The sequence below is a fragment of the Vanessa tameamea genome, chromosome 4 (assembly GCF_037043105.1).
Source record: "Vanessa tameamea isolate UH-Manoa-2023 chromosome 4, ilVanTame1 primary haplotype, whole genome shotgun sequence".
Classification (NCBI taxonomy): Eukaryota; Metazoa; Arthropoda; class Insecta; order Lepidoptera; family Nymphalidae; genus Vanessa; species Vanessa tameamea.
In genome coordinates this window covers 2080615-2097143 of record NC_087312.1, presented here as the reverse complement: position 1 = coordinate 2097143, position 16529 = coordinate 2080615, and the positions used below count along the sequence as shown (strand labels likewise).

At 34.7% G+C, this 16529-nt stretch overlaps 2 protein-coding genes across 10 annotated transcripts in view; one reads left to right on the top strand and one right to left on the bottom strand.

Moving 5' to 3' along the window:
* Positions 1 to 4874, bottom strand: part of LOC113395406 (GTPase-activating protein skywalker) — an 82171-nt gene extending 77297 nt beyond the window's left edge. For 7 of the 9 annotated variants that reach the window (XM_026633007.2, XM_064220617.1, XM_026633004.2 and 4 more), the window contains exons 1-2: positions 4374 to 4874; positions 3732 to 4024 (exon numbers count right to left, since the gene is read on the bottom strand). In XM_026633007.2, coding sequence (XP_026488792.1) covers positions 3732 to 3843 — 112 coding nt within the window. In that variant the 5' untranslated portion in view covers positions 3844 to 4024; positions 4374 to 4874. The remainder of the gene's footprint in view (positions 1 to 3731; positions 4025 to 4373) is intronic. The other 2 variants (XM_026633005.2, XM_026633006.2) reach the window with 1 other exon arrangement.
* Positions 4875 to 5971: 1097 nt separating this feature from the next.
* On the top strand, positions 5972 to 16118 carry LOC113395404 (maestro heat-like repeat-containing protein family member 1). The gene is made up of 12 exons (XM_026632998.2): positions 5972 to 6140; positions 6232 to 6409; positions 6624 to 6795; positions 8448 to 8637; positions 8726 to 11564; positions 11645 to 11798; positions 11900 to 12160; positions 12450 to 12664; positions 12929 to 13126; positions 13555 to 13837; positions 14227 to 14464; positions 14965 to 16118. Exons 1-12 carry the CDS (start codon positions 6110 to 6112, stop codon positions 15153 to 15155), a joined length of 4950 nt encoding a protein of 1649 aa, XP_026488783.1. The 5' UTR covers positions 5972 to 6109; the 3' UTR covers positions 15156 to 16118.
* The last annotated feature ends 411 nt before the right edge of the window (positions 16119 to 16529 follow it).

Sequence of the window (16529 nt, the reverse complement as noted above, 5' to 3'; positions counted from 1 at the left end):
TTAGAACCTGTGTCTATGGACATTGGAAGCATGTAATCCTTGGCAGTACATATCTATTGTGAATACATTGGCGGTAGTAAAAGTAGATTACTAAAATTAATTTATTAAATACCTACTGATTTCCACTTTCGACTTCGCCCACGTGAGGGTTGTCGTAGTGTAGGTGTAAGATAACAAATTCATCCCAAGGGAAAAGTTCACTTATCCCGTTTATTAATGTGCTGTTCCAGCCAATCATCTCCCTCTGTACCTAATTTCGTTCACATACATCCATCCATCTCAAATTTCGCATTTATAATATTAGTAAGACTAAGATAATTTCAGGCGACTGTCTGTCTCGTCTAATCTTACAATGTCATGAATATATGACAAGAAAAAAACTTAAATGAAATAAATACGAGATAATTCGTTATCAAACTTCTGACTGTATTTATATCATACAATTAAAGATCTTGTCTAATTGAACGCACTGATCTCAGAAACTAACGGTTGGATCTTATCAAACAGTAAAGAAAGCGCTTTAAGCGCATTAAATTTTGTACAAATTAAATAATCCCACTCCACGAAAAATGTACAAATATTACAAAAATGTTGTCCGACTAGCGAAGTGGGAAGGGTCTCTGTGTGCTTATTATTATTGAGATATCGCGATTTGTATTTCTGTATTTGTTTATGAAGGAAGTAAGTCAATTTAATTACAGACACAAGGGTCACAACAATTCATATCCTATCCAGGTAGTTACTGTCATAGGACTCAATTGCTATCATTCAATATACATAAATAACGATCACTAAATTTTAAATCGGTTAACGGAAGAACAGCGAAGCCCTTCATCACGGAAGGTTATAAGTTTTTAAGTAAATAATATATCGTCCGGAAAGCGATTCATTCCCTTTGTAATATTTCCAAAAAGTTTCATATTAAATATCTCACAGACATTACGAGCAGCTGTATAATGTTTATACACATTAATATCGCACATAATCTTATTCAATTAAGATAAATAGCACATCAAATACTATAAATATATATCATTATATAGCATTTCTGTTTTCAGATCCATCATATACGTACATAGTGGAAAATTAGCAAAGATTCTTGGATAGGTTAAGGTGGGGCATTGTTCCGAGTGTTTAGACAGCATAAAACACAATATGTCTCCATGTTTCACAAACAAACCAGCCACTTTTACGTACCATGAGAATTCAGAGAAACTGTTGGGGATTCAATAATAACTTAATTTATCGTTGAGCGCTTGTTCAAAATTGTTTATAAACTATTGTTTCGTAGATTTTTAATATATTTTTGTGGAGTTAAATGATAGCTATATACACAAATGAAGTTATTTTCAAAAGAGTTCTTATTATTATTAACTAGTTTTCGTTTACGGATTCGTTCGCGTCTTAGTTGGTCATCAGGTTTTACTTATGAAAAAGTTGGGATACCTTCCTTGGGTTTTCAGCTTGCTTCTTACTAAAATTCAGGTACGTAGATTTCATCTGGGTAACCTGACTAGGTTACTTTCGTATTTATAATATTAGTATAGAAGTATACATGAACTAGGTGTACCCCGTCGTTTCATCCTCGTACAATTTGGATTTAACACAGCCTGTTTAATAGTTTACTATAGTGGTTAATGTTAATGGCTACTCCACTCCTAGTTCGTAACATGAAGTTATAGGCTATAACCTTCCTCAATAAACGGACTATCTGACGGAAACTGTATTATTCAAATCGGACTCGTAGTGATAAGCACGTTGGACCGCACTATACAGATTTTATAATCCTACTAATATTATAAATCCGAAAGTTTGTGAGGATATATTGGTGTTTGTAACACTTACACACAACAACTACTAAATGGATTTTAATGAAACTTTACACTAATATAGCTTATATATCAGAACACACGCTATAACATCAAGACATTAAGCAGATTTCGTTATTGAAGTATTGGCCATATTGGCATATTGCCATGATAGGCAGTGTCTTTTTATCTTTATTTGGAATTTACTATAAAGTGTAATTATTAATGGATCACCTGTGGGTTAAAATATAACATATACACGAACATATATATATATATATATATATTACTTATGTACTTTGATTAATAATTAGGTAAAACTATAGAACCGTTATCTAACTTTATATTTTCCCAAAACTTTTTTTTAGCAAAATAATCACATTTTATTACTTTCATTATGTGTAAATAATGTTTTGTTTTTTATTTTCACATAAACATATTTATTAGAGTATGTTCACATATACATGTGAATATCTATTAGAGACTTTAAATATGTATGTTATCATATATTGAATCAAACTGATGTACTTAAAAAACAATCTATGGAAACATTCTTTAACTATCTGTAATTAAATTTTTTATCTTTTTTCTGCTCAATTTGATTCAATTTTATGAAAAAATGATTGTGATTTTTTGCACTTATGTATAAATTTTTATGTAAATAAATACCACACAGAATAGTCTAACAAACTTTGTTATTAATATTAGTCTCACCAACAAATCAATTCATGTTTTGCTAATTAACAGCAACATGTAAAGAGGACATGACTGCAATTTATTATCTGTAACATTGAATTATAATAAACGCAATTTGAATTCGATATATAAACATAAAAAAACAAATATATATTTATGACGATAAAATCTCACCAGAATGTTAATACAAATTAAATAAGTTATTATTTGTACTTTAATATGTAATAAAAAAATATATATATTTACCACAAGTATATGAGATATATGTAATGACTTTTATGCCCTATTATATTATATATTTAGATAGAACTACTTAAACCAAGATACATCTCTGAGTGTTCCATTTAATCTGTAACAACCTCATTTTAGAGTTACATATGGGCTTTATAAAATGACAAAATATTAAATATTTTGTTTGTCTTTTATATGTTCATATACCGTTCATCTGATTGAGTTGTAACTTTACACATATTGTTGACAATAGCTGACAAGAGCAGTAATAGACAATTTCTTACAAAATAAAATTAAAGGGGACATCACTATGACGACGAACGACGAAGACGAACATTAGACTAGTTAATTATAAAAGTAATATGAAACAAATTATTAAACTATAAAAGATAACAATATTTTCTACACATCCAGACATTGCCCTAGATTGAACTGAATACAATCTGGTAATTGACTGAGACAGAGAAGCCAACAAATTATAAAGCATTTAATATTTAATAAACTATCAATATGTACTTGCATTTTCCAGAATAATTAATTTATTATATTTAATTTTGATAACGGTTGCGACTTCTTAAACTGTAATATAATTTTATTTTTATTTTTAACTGTAAAGTAATTTATTTATGGAATGGTCAGTCTACTGACAAATACCAAGATCAACAAATGCCAACAGTAAAATTATTACCTTGACAAAAGGGTATAATTATTATTTAATTACATAAGGTCAATATGATTCAAAATCGACTAATCAATTTGTTTAAATATAAAAACTGTATTAATTAAATAAACATTGATAAGCATTGTGTATCTTATAGTAAAATAAAAAGAGATATCATTCTAAGATAAAATCTTTACTTATAATAATGTTTATGTAACAAAATGAGTTTTGTGATAAGCCGATTGAGAGATATTCAAAAATTTTAGTTTGATTTTAAATGTTATTTTATTTATATTTTTAAGTAAAAAATATTGTTATAGTAATAAATTTGTTACCTGGTGGACTATCTGTTAGAATGGTGATACCAGAGGGATCAACATGAGGTGGGAATGCCTCATACAGGTCGGGCTCCTCTTCAAGCACTGCGGACAACATCACGGAGGGCATCCCGGCTCAATAGCCACTCACACTATGACTAGACACTACACAACACTGCACTAACACTGAGTCAGCCTGTCTCGACCACAAGTCACACCCTTGAGCTCCCTACATCCATCCCCCACCGTCACTGACTCATGTAACACCGTCCCCAACACCTAAGTCAAATCTTGCTGCACCATTTTCAAATCTGAAAGAAACAAGATTCAAGTAATCACTAGAACTCTGTCAAGACAGCAAATTATTTTATAAACGACACTATCTTAACGATATGTTATCAGCCCGAATAATCCAGTGATTTGATCGCGACTCGCGTTGAGCGTCGCTAGTCGCTAGTAAAATAATTATCTAATTGGATATAATTAAAACATTGTTCGGATCAGCTGATTGCCTACGCTGCCAGAAGGGGCTCGATATTTTACAGCTATTTTAAGACTGTACGGCAGCTGATCGGACGGTCTTCAATGTCAGTACGCGAGAAACGCCCGATTTCTTAATGCGTGAAACGCGAAACATAACTGATTCGAGCGTGAACTCACCGAAATCCTGACGATAAATGATGCGGAGCAGGATTTGCGACTCCGTATTTACCGCTTTGGAGTCCCCGCGGCGACTAACCCGAGTGCCCAGTTCCCGGCGCAACGTAATCACGGATGGGATAATAGTGTTGAGTGGGAGCCGACGCTTTTGCTTTGTCACTTAAACGAACCACACAGTACATCAGAGAGTTATATCAGCAACTGACCATACGCACGGATACATTGTAAGATTTATTCACTGATATGCGAAATGATTTGCAACCTCTGAATTGTCTAATCAAATTAACTATGTATCCGGTGAAAGTCGTACATAAAATTTGAGAGAAGACGTTTTCTCTAAAATGAATGAAATGTTACGAGATTATATTAAAATTTTCTTTTTCAAAGAAAATCTTGACAATCAAAAAAACTGCACGTCTACTTTATTCACGATTTGCATGAAATCGAATATTCTAATAGAAAAATGGAAACATTGCCCGCCTTCGCCCAATAAAAAGCATAGACTAAGCAATTAAAGCACAAAATTCATAAAGCTATGTTCACACTACGCACTTCATAAATAAGCTAATTTTTTTATTGGTTTCCATTTTTTATCCTTATTGTATAAATTCAAGAATTAAATAATATAAAAATATATATTTGTTTATAATATATGCCTAGTAAATCGTTTTGGTTTTATTTAAATAAATAAGACAAAGTCTCTTATATATTTCTTGATTTGGTTGTCTAATGATAATAGTCTGCGACAGTGGAACTCAATTCACTTTTAGTAAAATTTTTGAAATGTTTTAATAAAAATAAAATATTTTATAATACTTTATACATACCTCAGTTACAGTATAAAAATGAGTCACCTAGTCATATATGAAAAAGACAAATATTTTTATAACATATTTTTATTGTAATACTGATATTTGAATAATTAAATTGATCATTGTTATTCATTCTTTCAATCAATCTCTAGATATATTTAAAAATGCCGCCAGTAGTAATAATGAACACTTTAAATTGATAAAGCTTATCTTTATGTGTGTTCATTACAATAAAATATATGAACATATATTTTTGCAATTCTATGCTATTTCTGGCAAGTATTTTTAGTAAGCTATAAAAAGGACCGAATATTATATTCGAATTAAATTCACTTGCCATATTCTTAATATTATTAACTGTTGATGAATATAAACCCATCTATAAAATAATATGAGATTTATGTTAAATTACATCTTGGCAATGTTATTTGATTTATACATGTTCTATTGATCTTAACGTTTAGTCGGAATTGAATAAAGTACTTAAATTATAAACCAAATACATTTTATTATTCTAAATATAAGTATATAGAATCAGTACTAAAATGTATTTATCTAAGCTTAAAATAAATCAAAAATACTCGTTATAATAAATACAGTTATTAATTGTGTACCACCACTACAGAAAATCGTGAATATACGGTATATATAATATTCCTTAATTTCATTTTTTATTTGATTGCGAAACACAAGCTCTTTTTTTTTAAAGGGCAATGCAACAACTGAGGTCTGTCACTGGTTGTTGACAAAGCCATTTCATAATATATTTTGACAGAACAACATATGACATTTGACAACTACTCAAGAGTGAAGACAAATTATAAAAAAGATCCTATCATCATTGTGTAGACTTGTTAGACAAAAGTGTATAATTTTGTGAATATTAATGTTATTACGTAAATTGTTTTCCATGAAGCTACCAAAATGACTTCGCCAAAAACCGATACTTTCAAAGGTGGTGATAAAAATAAAATCAACTCCAGATATTTTATTGATAATACGCTAAATATGTTTGCCCTGTATCAACTGTTATTATTGTTTTCCAGATACAGTGACCGTGCTCATTAACGCTTTAGGAGATAATGATAATTCTGTTAACAATGTTGTAATAAAATCCCTTGCTAAGATAGCCAATGTTTATCCAAATGAAGTTATCGAAATATTTTGTGAGTTTTATCAGAACACGGTTAAATCGAACCTTATACAGTTAGGAAACATTGTTAAGTAAGTATTTTTTTTGTTTAAAGTTATCATTAAGAATTTGTTAAATACCATTGTTTGAGGGTAGGTAAAAAATCATAATTGTGATAAGTTACTTAATTTAATGTTGTGCAATGTATATATATTTTATATTATATCAATCCATACTCTTACTGTGCTACATCTTATTGATAATTTTTTTAAATTGAAATAAATATTATTATTACTTATATTGCAGAGTCTTAGAACAGACATGTGTAAACCAAGTGAAGAAATTAGATCAGAAGGTAGCAGGAGAACTTGTCAATTCAATGCTGCGAGCAATGACAGAGAATACCACTTACGAACCAGTAGTCCAATTGGGTGCATCGTCTGTTTTAGTAGCTATTGGCCATGAGTACTTGGATTTGGTATGTCAATCAAAATTTTATTAAACTTGAACAGTTTCAATTACATTTCTAAACATAACTGTAATTTTGTTTCACTTTTATTGTCAAAATGTATTTGATATTATAAATACATAATATTATATATACTTAATGTACTTTAATTATTTTGTCATCTCTTTAAATAATATTTGTAAAATAGAATGTATTTATAAGATACAACATATATATATATATACATAATCATTTAAATTATAATACCGATAGATTTAGGATAGAGTTAGGATAGGATTTAGTTGTAGTAAACTAGTGCAATTGCCTTTAATAGGCCCGAGCTTTAAACTATTATAAATATAATTTATACAAATTAATGCCGAAGAATTAAAAATGTTTGTGTCATTTGTGAACAATATCATATTTTTTTGCTTTGATAGAACTGATGTTGTTTTTTCTTAATCCTAAAATATTATCTTATCATTGAGGCCCTAGGACTAGAGCCGCTGTTCTTTTAAATCCAGCCAGTTACTTTAATGTTAGAAGCTTTAGCACTTCATTGGTTGCTGTAAATGCTCTCTATGTCACGAATATAAAATTGGGGTCATTAACCTTTATAGAACACAAGGGAAGCCATACAGCTACAGATTTGGGGTATGCTATATACTACTATCTATATTATATAGTATGAAAACCAGGTGTCTTGTTTTTCAAGCTACAATGATGTCATGCGAACCATTACTGGTGTGCGCAGTGTAAACAGAATCAATTTATACATTCAAATTTTTAGCCAGATTAAATATGGAATTGAATCATATGATATCATTATGATAAATTATATGTTATCTTAATTATTTTTTAATATTATATTTGTTATTCGATATATTATACTAAATTAATTTGCCTAATAATTAAATTGTGATATTAGATATAGGAATGGTTATGCTTTAATATTCATAATAAAATTACAAACCAGAAAAAATATCTTAAAATAGATGACCGTTATGGGTTCAGGTCATATTTGACTTATTGTAATAAATATAATAAAGTTACTATTTATTTATTTATGATTAGTATTGATTGATTGATAAATTATTTGTATGTGTGAAAATGGTTTTTTTTTACTGGTCTTATTATTATTACGAAACCTTATGTATTGTAATGTTTGTAAAGTATGTGTGTATGTACATTGAAGATATTTTTGCAATGTACTAATTTATGATAAATTTTGACTAATGCAAGCTCTAAATAGCCTGGATTAGTGTAGGAGAATAACAAGATTTTTTTTAATACACTGAGTAGGTTAGTTTAAAAATTTTCCAACACGAAATGCATTTAAAAAAAATAATGAGTACATACATGTTATTTGTGCAACAAATAACTTATTGTTAAATTGAAACAGCTCCAATGACTTGGCTTAATAATTATAATTGTTACATGTGTGAATGGAACAATTTGGAATTTTTATGTAAGTTATTTATTATATATATATATATTTATATATATTTCAATGTAAGTTGACACCTAATAATTGAAGTATGCTTTACAATATTATGCACACATAGATAGCTCGGATTGTATTATAATAGTTATTTCAATGTAATTATTTAAAAAAGATTTGGTGTTAAAACTTATATGGACCATTCATTCATTTTACTAAGATGTCATATTTTAAATTCTAGGTACTACGATCTCTCATTAATCAAATGACCCCAGCATCAGTTCCTCATTATACAATCGCCCACACGCTGGGCACCCTGGCTGCGGTCAACACGCATGGAGTGGTGCCGCACGTCAAGGAGATCCTTGGCAAAATGCTACCGTTACTTCCTTTGGTCAAACAGGATGGCGTAAAACAAGCGTTCGCTTATGGTTGGTGACAGATGTTGTATTCTCTACAACTCTAAACTTTCCAAGCTAAATTATAATATGAAAATAAACTGTAATTGTCTTGTTTCAGCATTTGGCCATTTTGCCGTCGCCGTGTCTGAACAGATAGGTGATAATGTCGAAAACGACAATATAACGTCGATAAAGGATAATTTTGTCACGGAATTCACGATCGTATTTGACGTGCTGTACAACCAGTGGCTACCGTCTCACGAGCCGAAAGTATCAGAATCAGTACTCGAAGCTCTTGGGCCCATCACTAGACTCATTTCTGAGAGACAATTTAATGAAACTGTCAATAAATTTGTACTTTCCCTTCTATCTTTATACCGCAAACCGGCGATAAATTTCTACTGCATCAGTCAGTGCATATCATATTTATTGTCTCCATCGCCCTTAAACCCAAAACTATCCTTGAACGATAACGTGATAAATTCAATCAACAATGTTCTATTTAACTTGGTTCTTTTAGAGCCAGATTACGACCAACCACATACTGTCAAAAATCACTTCGAAGTACTGCGTTGTTTTGACCATATGGCAGGACAGTTTCCCGACCAAACAGTCGAAACACTGCTGCACCATTGTAAAAATAACCAAGAAAAAGAAAGAATGAAAGCTGTCATAATTTTAACTCATCTGACAACATCGTCTCAAGTTTTCATCGATAATTTTGCATCGAAGTTCACAACTATTTTGAAAGTAATGGTTGTAATGGAACAAGGAGTCAAAATGAAAAAATTGCTCGTCAAAGCGATCGTTGGACTTGTATACAGAAATTGTATAATGGCTGCTGAGGATTTTTCTATGGTTGAGTTTATAATAAAACATTGCGGTTACGAAGCTCCGCCGACTGTTTCGAAATCAGACGTACTAGATTTGCATGATACCTGTAAAAGTTCGCTTATACTTATGTGTAATACGGTAACGAGTGTGAGGTCGCAATTACGTAATTTGTTATTGTACTCCCTTACCGTCGATGAATTTACTTCATCTATGTCGACGGTGAGTCATTGTCTGACCTCTTTGCTGCAAAATAATTCAGACGTCACGACCGACGACCAGTCTAATAAGCTTACTGATATGATATGCTCTCCGGATCTCGTTTTTGTACGATGCATCACACGCGTAGTTGATCCAGACCAAAGAGATTTGAATAAGAATTTGCTTCTATTTCTCGAAGAATTTTCCGGAGACGTGCATAAGAATTTGAAAAATTCTTGGAGTATAGAAATCCAGAGGTTATTGAAATTTGTCGAAAAAAACGAATCGAAAGAGCAATGGCATGGAATGTTGTTGGATCTCATGATTTCGGCGGTGGAACAGGTTAATAGCAACAAGTGGGTGGAAACAATATCAACTTTGATATCTCAGCAAATACTTTCTAAGAAACAGTCGCCGATGATTAAAGGAGTATCTCTTCAATATTTAGCCATACTCTCATGTCACATGTCAAATGCCGCCGTAGTGGAGACAGTGCTTAAAATAATACTATTCGCTCTAAAATCTATTCCTATGGAAAGCGTTGATTACGTCAGCAAAGCAGTGGGCATTGCGTCGCGAGAACACGGTGAATTCGTTCTCAATGAATTGGATGCGACGTATAAAGAAAATGAAGCTAGACGAGGCAATAAATTGCTCAATTTCTTATCGTCCAGATCATCAAAAACTGAAGTTGAATTATCAGTAGTCAAATACGCAGTTATAACATGCTATGGAAAAGTCGCCTGTGATTGTCTCGACGTACATGTGTTAGCTAGGTTAGGGGAAAATGTCACATCAATATTATTTGAAATTCTGAAATCTAATCCACCTTACGACCTATGCAAAGCTAGTGTTACAACTTTATACGAGATAAGTAAAGCTCTACATCCAGCTGCTCATCATAATGTCGCTTTGAGAAATCGCTGGCAATTATTGAACGCTGTGTTAGAACAAATATATAACGCGAATCTGGATAAACGAAACGTAGAACTATATCCAATCATTGTAAAAGCGTCGAAAGCCCTGACAAAGTTACAAAAAGGTATCTTGCCCGAAGAAAGGAATACTATCCTGAGAGTTTTATTTAACAGCATCTTTGGGGAACTCTCGTCTTTTAAAAGAAAGTACGAGATAGAAGGGAATGGCGATAAAAATGACTTATTAGCGAAAACCTTAAACGACTCATTGTCTCTTTTGCACGACTTAATTAGAGAGTTGATTATCCAATCAACCTGCTTAAGCACGATCGATGATATCGTTAGCTTATTAATTGAATGGATGCGTCACGACAACGACGAGATTCGTACAGCTGCTGTATTAATCATGCAAGTAGTGTTAGATGCATATATAAAAAACGTAAAACTCAATTATGAAACGCCGAGCAAATTTGGCCAGATGGGCTATTTGCTGGGTCTAATTGTACCCGGCGTCGCTGACACGAACTTTCCAGTTAGGTTAACGACAGTCGATTGTATAAAAATAATAATTCAGATACAAGATTTGTACGAAGGTCACACGATTGAGCCCAATGACGAATGCATGTCGAACCTGTCCCAGCTACAGAATAATATATTGACTAATGACTTAAACATGATAAGTGATTATTGTACGAAATTGTGCGATACTATATGGTCCAAAATACCACATTTACATACTATGCAATTCATAGAAAGTCTCCTAGAAGGATACGATAATCAAGAATTTAGAAGCGTTGGGATAAGTTCGGTTTTGGATGCATTTATCGTAAAGAAGGGTCAGGATTTATTCCAAAGCATAGAACGGATAGTCGAGGTGTTACTCATGACGATGGACGAAGTGGTCGATGATGCTAGGATGAGACTAATGAGGCCACTGACGTCATTGACACGTCACCATTCTAATGCCGTCACCGCTGTTCTGCTTGCACAAAAGCTCCCACTGAAATCGTAAGACGAAAATGTTATTCTCAGAATTCATATTATAATTTATTTTATTTGGTATCATAAATGTTTTATTTTTATTTTAGGTGCGTTGTATCTTGCTGGCGGTTCTTGGCTAGAGACGAAAGTCTATCTACTGTCATTGTAGATAACTTCCTACGTCTGATGACCTCAATTGAACTTTACGAGGATCCTTACCATATCACTGAAAATCACATTGCTGCGTTACAGCCTCTGACTGTAAGATATCAGTTTATTCACAAGTTCTAAGGTTGCGTCCCTAGATACAAAAACCCATATAACAATTTAACATATTTATATGATTATATAATTATTTGTAGCTCATTAGCGCTCTTGGTGAGATGTTACAAGAGGAGGCCATGAGACCAATATGTATCGCTAAATTCCCTGACCTCTTCGCTGTCTTGTACACGACACTAGCATGCTACATGGAGGCAGAGCCTCCCGCATACTCCTTACCACAGAACAGAGCACAGGAGAGGTTCGGCTTCGTGCCCAACAGGGAATCCATCAAGTTGTCTCCTGCTAAGATAACCATCAACACCTTTAACGCGTTTTTGGAACGCGCTGATTGTTATAAGGTATTTTAACTGTATTTATTTATGACGTAATTGACAAGATATTTCTGCGGTCTTTTCGGTGCCAATCGATAAGTGGTCAATTTATTTATAGGGAGTCAAAATGTAGAAATAAGGTAAACAGAAAGACTTCTTTAAAATGGTAGCTTGTTTATTTAATTAACTATTCGATTACTCATAAAAAGTATAGTTGTGCTAAGTTTAAAAAATAATTTAGACGTTAGGGATCGAGTGTAGAGTACATATTCATAATGGTGACTCTAGCTGCGATTGTAATTTCTATACTTTCCAGGTGAAGGAAGCGTGCTCGCTGTGCCTGACGGTGGAGCACGGAGACAGCTCTAGCACGCTAATGGAGCTGGCGCCGCTGCTGGGCGGAGCGCTGAGCCGGGCGCTGCCGGCGCAGCTGCAGCGCGTGTCGGTGCGCGTGGCGCACTACGCGCGCTGCACTCTGCCGCCGCAGCGGTGCGCCGCGCTCGCCTTACTGGCGGACTTACTCAACTACCGGTTAGTGTTATTACGCTAAGGTGTTTGTATGCCGGGAGGGGTTTTGTACCGACGACTCATTATCATTGGTTAATCATTTCCTGCACATCAAACGTTGAATTACTGTTTCGGTATGCAGAGCGATCCAGCCCGCGTTACCACCGGCGTTAGGGTCGTAACATCTCAAATAGTGCGGTCGGTGACACTTCGACGTCGTACATTCTTCTTCCAGCGTTACATTCATGCGATTTAAAATAATATTATTCGAACCCGGCCGTCGCACAGCTGCAACGACAACCCGGTGCTGATCGAGTGCGTGCTGTCGTCGCTGAGCACGGGCTGGAAGGACGAGCACGTGCGCGTGCGCGCGGCGTGCCTGCGCGGCGCCGCCAACGTGTGCCGCCTGCGCGAGCCGGCGCGCGCGCTGGCGCTGCCCGCCGCGCTCGCCGCGCTCAGCCAGGGCGTCGACGCGCAGCAATTGCCGTGAGTGCTTCTCGCAGCAGCTGCATCTCATATATATACGATACATATTTATACATACATACCTTTGAGAGAGGCGAGCCCTTCGTCGTCTCTAAGAAATCTATATATTGCTGGTATTGATGGCCAATGGACAGTCAAAAAGACGTTCAATAAGGCCAACATTCTAAAACTCAAATATAGGAGTATCGAGAAATGATAATTTTACAGATTAGGTGCACGATGCACGATGTGTATGCCAATAAAGCATTTATAAGCGATAGCGATTGGTGTAAAACCAATACATTAATACACCATGACGCTCTATATCGTTTAAGACAAAGTCACTGAGTGAAACGTACATTTTGATTTATTAAAATAAACCATAGTAGGGATTAGCGGCAGACACATTGTTAACGTGCTCATTTTAATTATTATTCATACATTCACAGATCTCCATTCGAAAACGTTCCGCTCGCCGCTATCCAAGGCCTTAGCCGTCTCATCACAGAAACGGACAAACTCGACCAAGAGTTCGACAGAGAACTGCTCTCGATATCGCAAAAAATACGCCCGTTCATGAACACGGACTGCGCGCTACTGAGAGAGCACTCCATACGACTGTTTGGTATCATCGCGGGTCGGGTGCAGTCGGAGGCGCTCGTGGAGCAGGCCGTGGCGTCTCTGCCGTGCTTCCTGCTGCACCTGTGTGATAATAACCCTTCTGTGGTGAGGGTATGTATTGCCTGAGATCATTGACTCTTCTCGCAAATTATCGGTGTCGAACGACCAGAGGGCCTATTCTGTAACTGATTGCAGAAGACGACCGTGAAGTGTCATAATGTGATTTGCGACATTGACGATAATACTTGTAACATTTAATTTACACTAACAACTATCTGTTACTGAATAGGATGTCACTGCTACACTAGAGAAATATAAGTTCTTACAGAATATCGCTGCTTATCTTGGTTCTCTTTGAATCTTTTGTATTTGAAATAGACGAGTTTGTTTATATTAATTTGTTGGATTTGTTCTTATTCTATTTTTATTTCATGGAATACGGTTAACCGTATTACTAACAATAAATATAAGAATTCAATGAATATTAATTACATTTTTAGGCGAGTAAATTCACACTACGTCAAGTTTTCAAAACGTTCAACGTGAAGAAATCCAACGATTTCGTCCAAACTCACCTTTTGGACGAGGGTCGGTTGTACTTGGACGAGTTCCTGACAGCCCTCGTGCGCCAGCTCGCAGACGAGATGCCGTCCTCCGTGGTCAAATGCCTGCAGACAGCCGTGAATTATTTGCACTGTGCTAGAGATGAGATCAAACCCCATCCGCCATTGTTGTTGGGTAAGTTACAATTTCTAGTGAAATATTTAGATTCATGACATTATTTATGATGCAGTAGTTTTTACGGTTTGGTCAGATTTGTGATACAGATAAGTACAGTATTAATAATGGGAAAGTTTGAATACTCGATGTGCTACGAAAATATTATTGCGCATTTTTATCAATCCTTAGTTTAGTCCGAGCCAAGCTGCGCCGTCAAAGCTAATGCCTAAAAGATATATGAATACCTACTCACATTTAAAAAATTACTAATATTAAAAGTGAAGTTGCAAGATTTTCGAAACATATTCGTATACACAGATGCACCGATTACGTGGTGCATAACCTTAATTTAGAATTAGACTAGTCGGTTTAGTACCTACGGATCCGTATCCTCGACTGAAACTCTGGGTCGTTGGACGGCGGTCGCCCCTCGCTACGATAGAGCGGTAGGGAATAAAGCTCGAGGCTCGTCCCCTGTGAGTGGGCGGCGCGCAGTGGGCTAACGCAGTGCGGCGTAGGTATCCTGTACGCGGAGCTGTACCGCATCCGCGACAAGTACCCGGAGGAGACGCGGCTGGACGGCGCCGTGTCGCGCGGCGCGCGCGCGCGGCTGCTGGTGCTGGCGCGCGACGCCGACGCGCGCGTGCGCGCCGCCGCCGCGCTCGCGCTCGCCAACGTGTGCCTCGCCGGCGCCACGACGGCCGACTGAGGGTTGTGCGCCCCCCGTGGTAGGGCGCCGGCGGTGCGTATTCGCAGACGAATATTTTCGTATTATATATAATTATATTAGAATTAGATGTAAGTTTCGTCTGTGTCGATAAAGATATTCTGTTAGGTTTCCATTGAACGGTTGTCAATTTCCGTGTTTGCAACTTTTATTGTTCTTCTGGAAATTATCAACAATTAAATCAATATTTTTGAGGACTGAGCTTAACGCATCGAAGTCGGCGACTTTCGTCTCATGGTATAACGCGCACTACACGGGATGGTAATCTTAAATTAATTGAAACATTTTTTCTCTCATAGGAATCATTGAATAATCATCACGTTCAACGCTCTATGTGTTCCAATAAATGCAACACGTAGACCGTTGAACGTGATTCTCGTGTAGTGACGTCATAGTCGAAAATCGATGAGACTAATTCATACTAAATAGAGCCTTATAATGTTAATTATGAATAAAATGAACTTTAAATTTACTAATAAACGTGTAATCTATTCCATAAAATTACCATTATTGTAAGTAAAAATATATAGTAAGATGAGTTATAGCTTCGAGTTTTATTATATTGTAGAAGTTAATGCGTATAGTCATAGTGTAAGTTATATTCTAATATATATATATATATTTACGAAGTTTGATCGCTAGTTGAATTAGCTTCTGCTAGTAATATTAGAGAAAATAAAAAAAAAAAGTTTATAAAAGTGAAAAATGAGATTTAGCATCAGCCTGTATAACCTGATCTATAGAATTTGTCTTTGTGTCTTATTGTTGCAGCTGGCCGAATGTATTTAAATTGTTTCTAGCTGTTGTAGGATAAATAATATTTTTCGTCGTTGATAAAACTTTTAATATATTATGCAATATTTAAAATTCAATTTGTTATCAATAAAAATTATAATGCTATTTGATATGTCCTTACGATTGGATTTAAAATGTTTTTAACGTTTGAAATGAAGTACTCCAATATAGTTTATTATTTGTGCACCAAATAACGTGCATTTTAACATTTTATTTATTTGCACTTGTAATTTTTATCAATTCTTTATTAACCCATTGATTACCGCGGTAGCTTTTAAAATAATGAGGCGAACGCTGTATTGAGTTTTGTATTGCATTATCCAGATGCAGAAGATGTTAATGGTCGTTTTCTCGCAAATTTGTGACGCAATCTTTAATCTTCTGTCATCTAAATTATTCGTTCATTTGGGTCCAAGTTTTTCTTGTTTGATGCTAACCCTCCTTGAGAATGTATTTGTCGTTCATTATCACTTTTTTTTAATGTCGTCTCAAGAAATGAAATTATTCGAATGAAATTTGGATCATGTTTGTATATATTTTTTATTTGAAATCTAGTGAAGG

Bases quoted from the DNA above. Each gene is read 5' to 3' on its own strand.
- LOC113395404 (XM_026632998.2), top strand. From the start codon at position 6,110: ATGACTTCGCCAAAAACCGATACTTTCAAAG. The intron at 12,665-12,928 runs GTTAGTGTTATT...GCCGTCGCACAG, and splicing joins GCGGACTTACTCAACTACCG to CTGCAACGACAACCCGGTGC. The intron at 13,127-13,554 runs GTGAGTGCTTCT...ATACATTCACAG, and splicing joins GTCGACGCGCAGCAATTGCC to ATCTCCATTCGAAAACGTTC.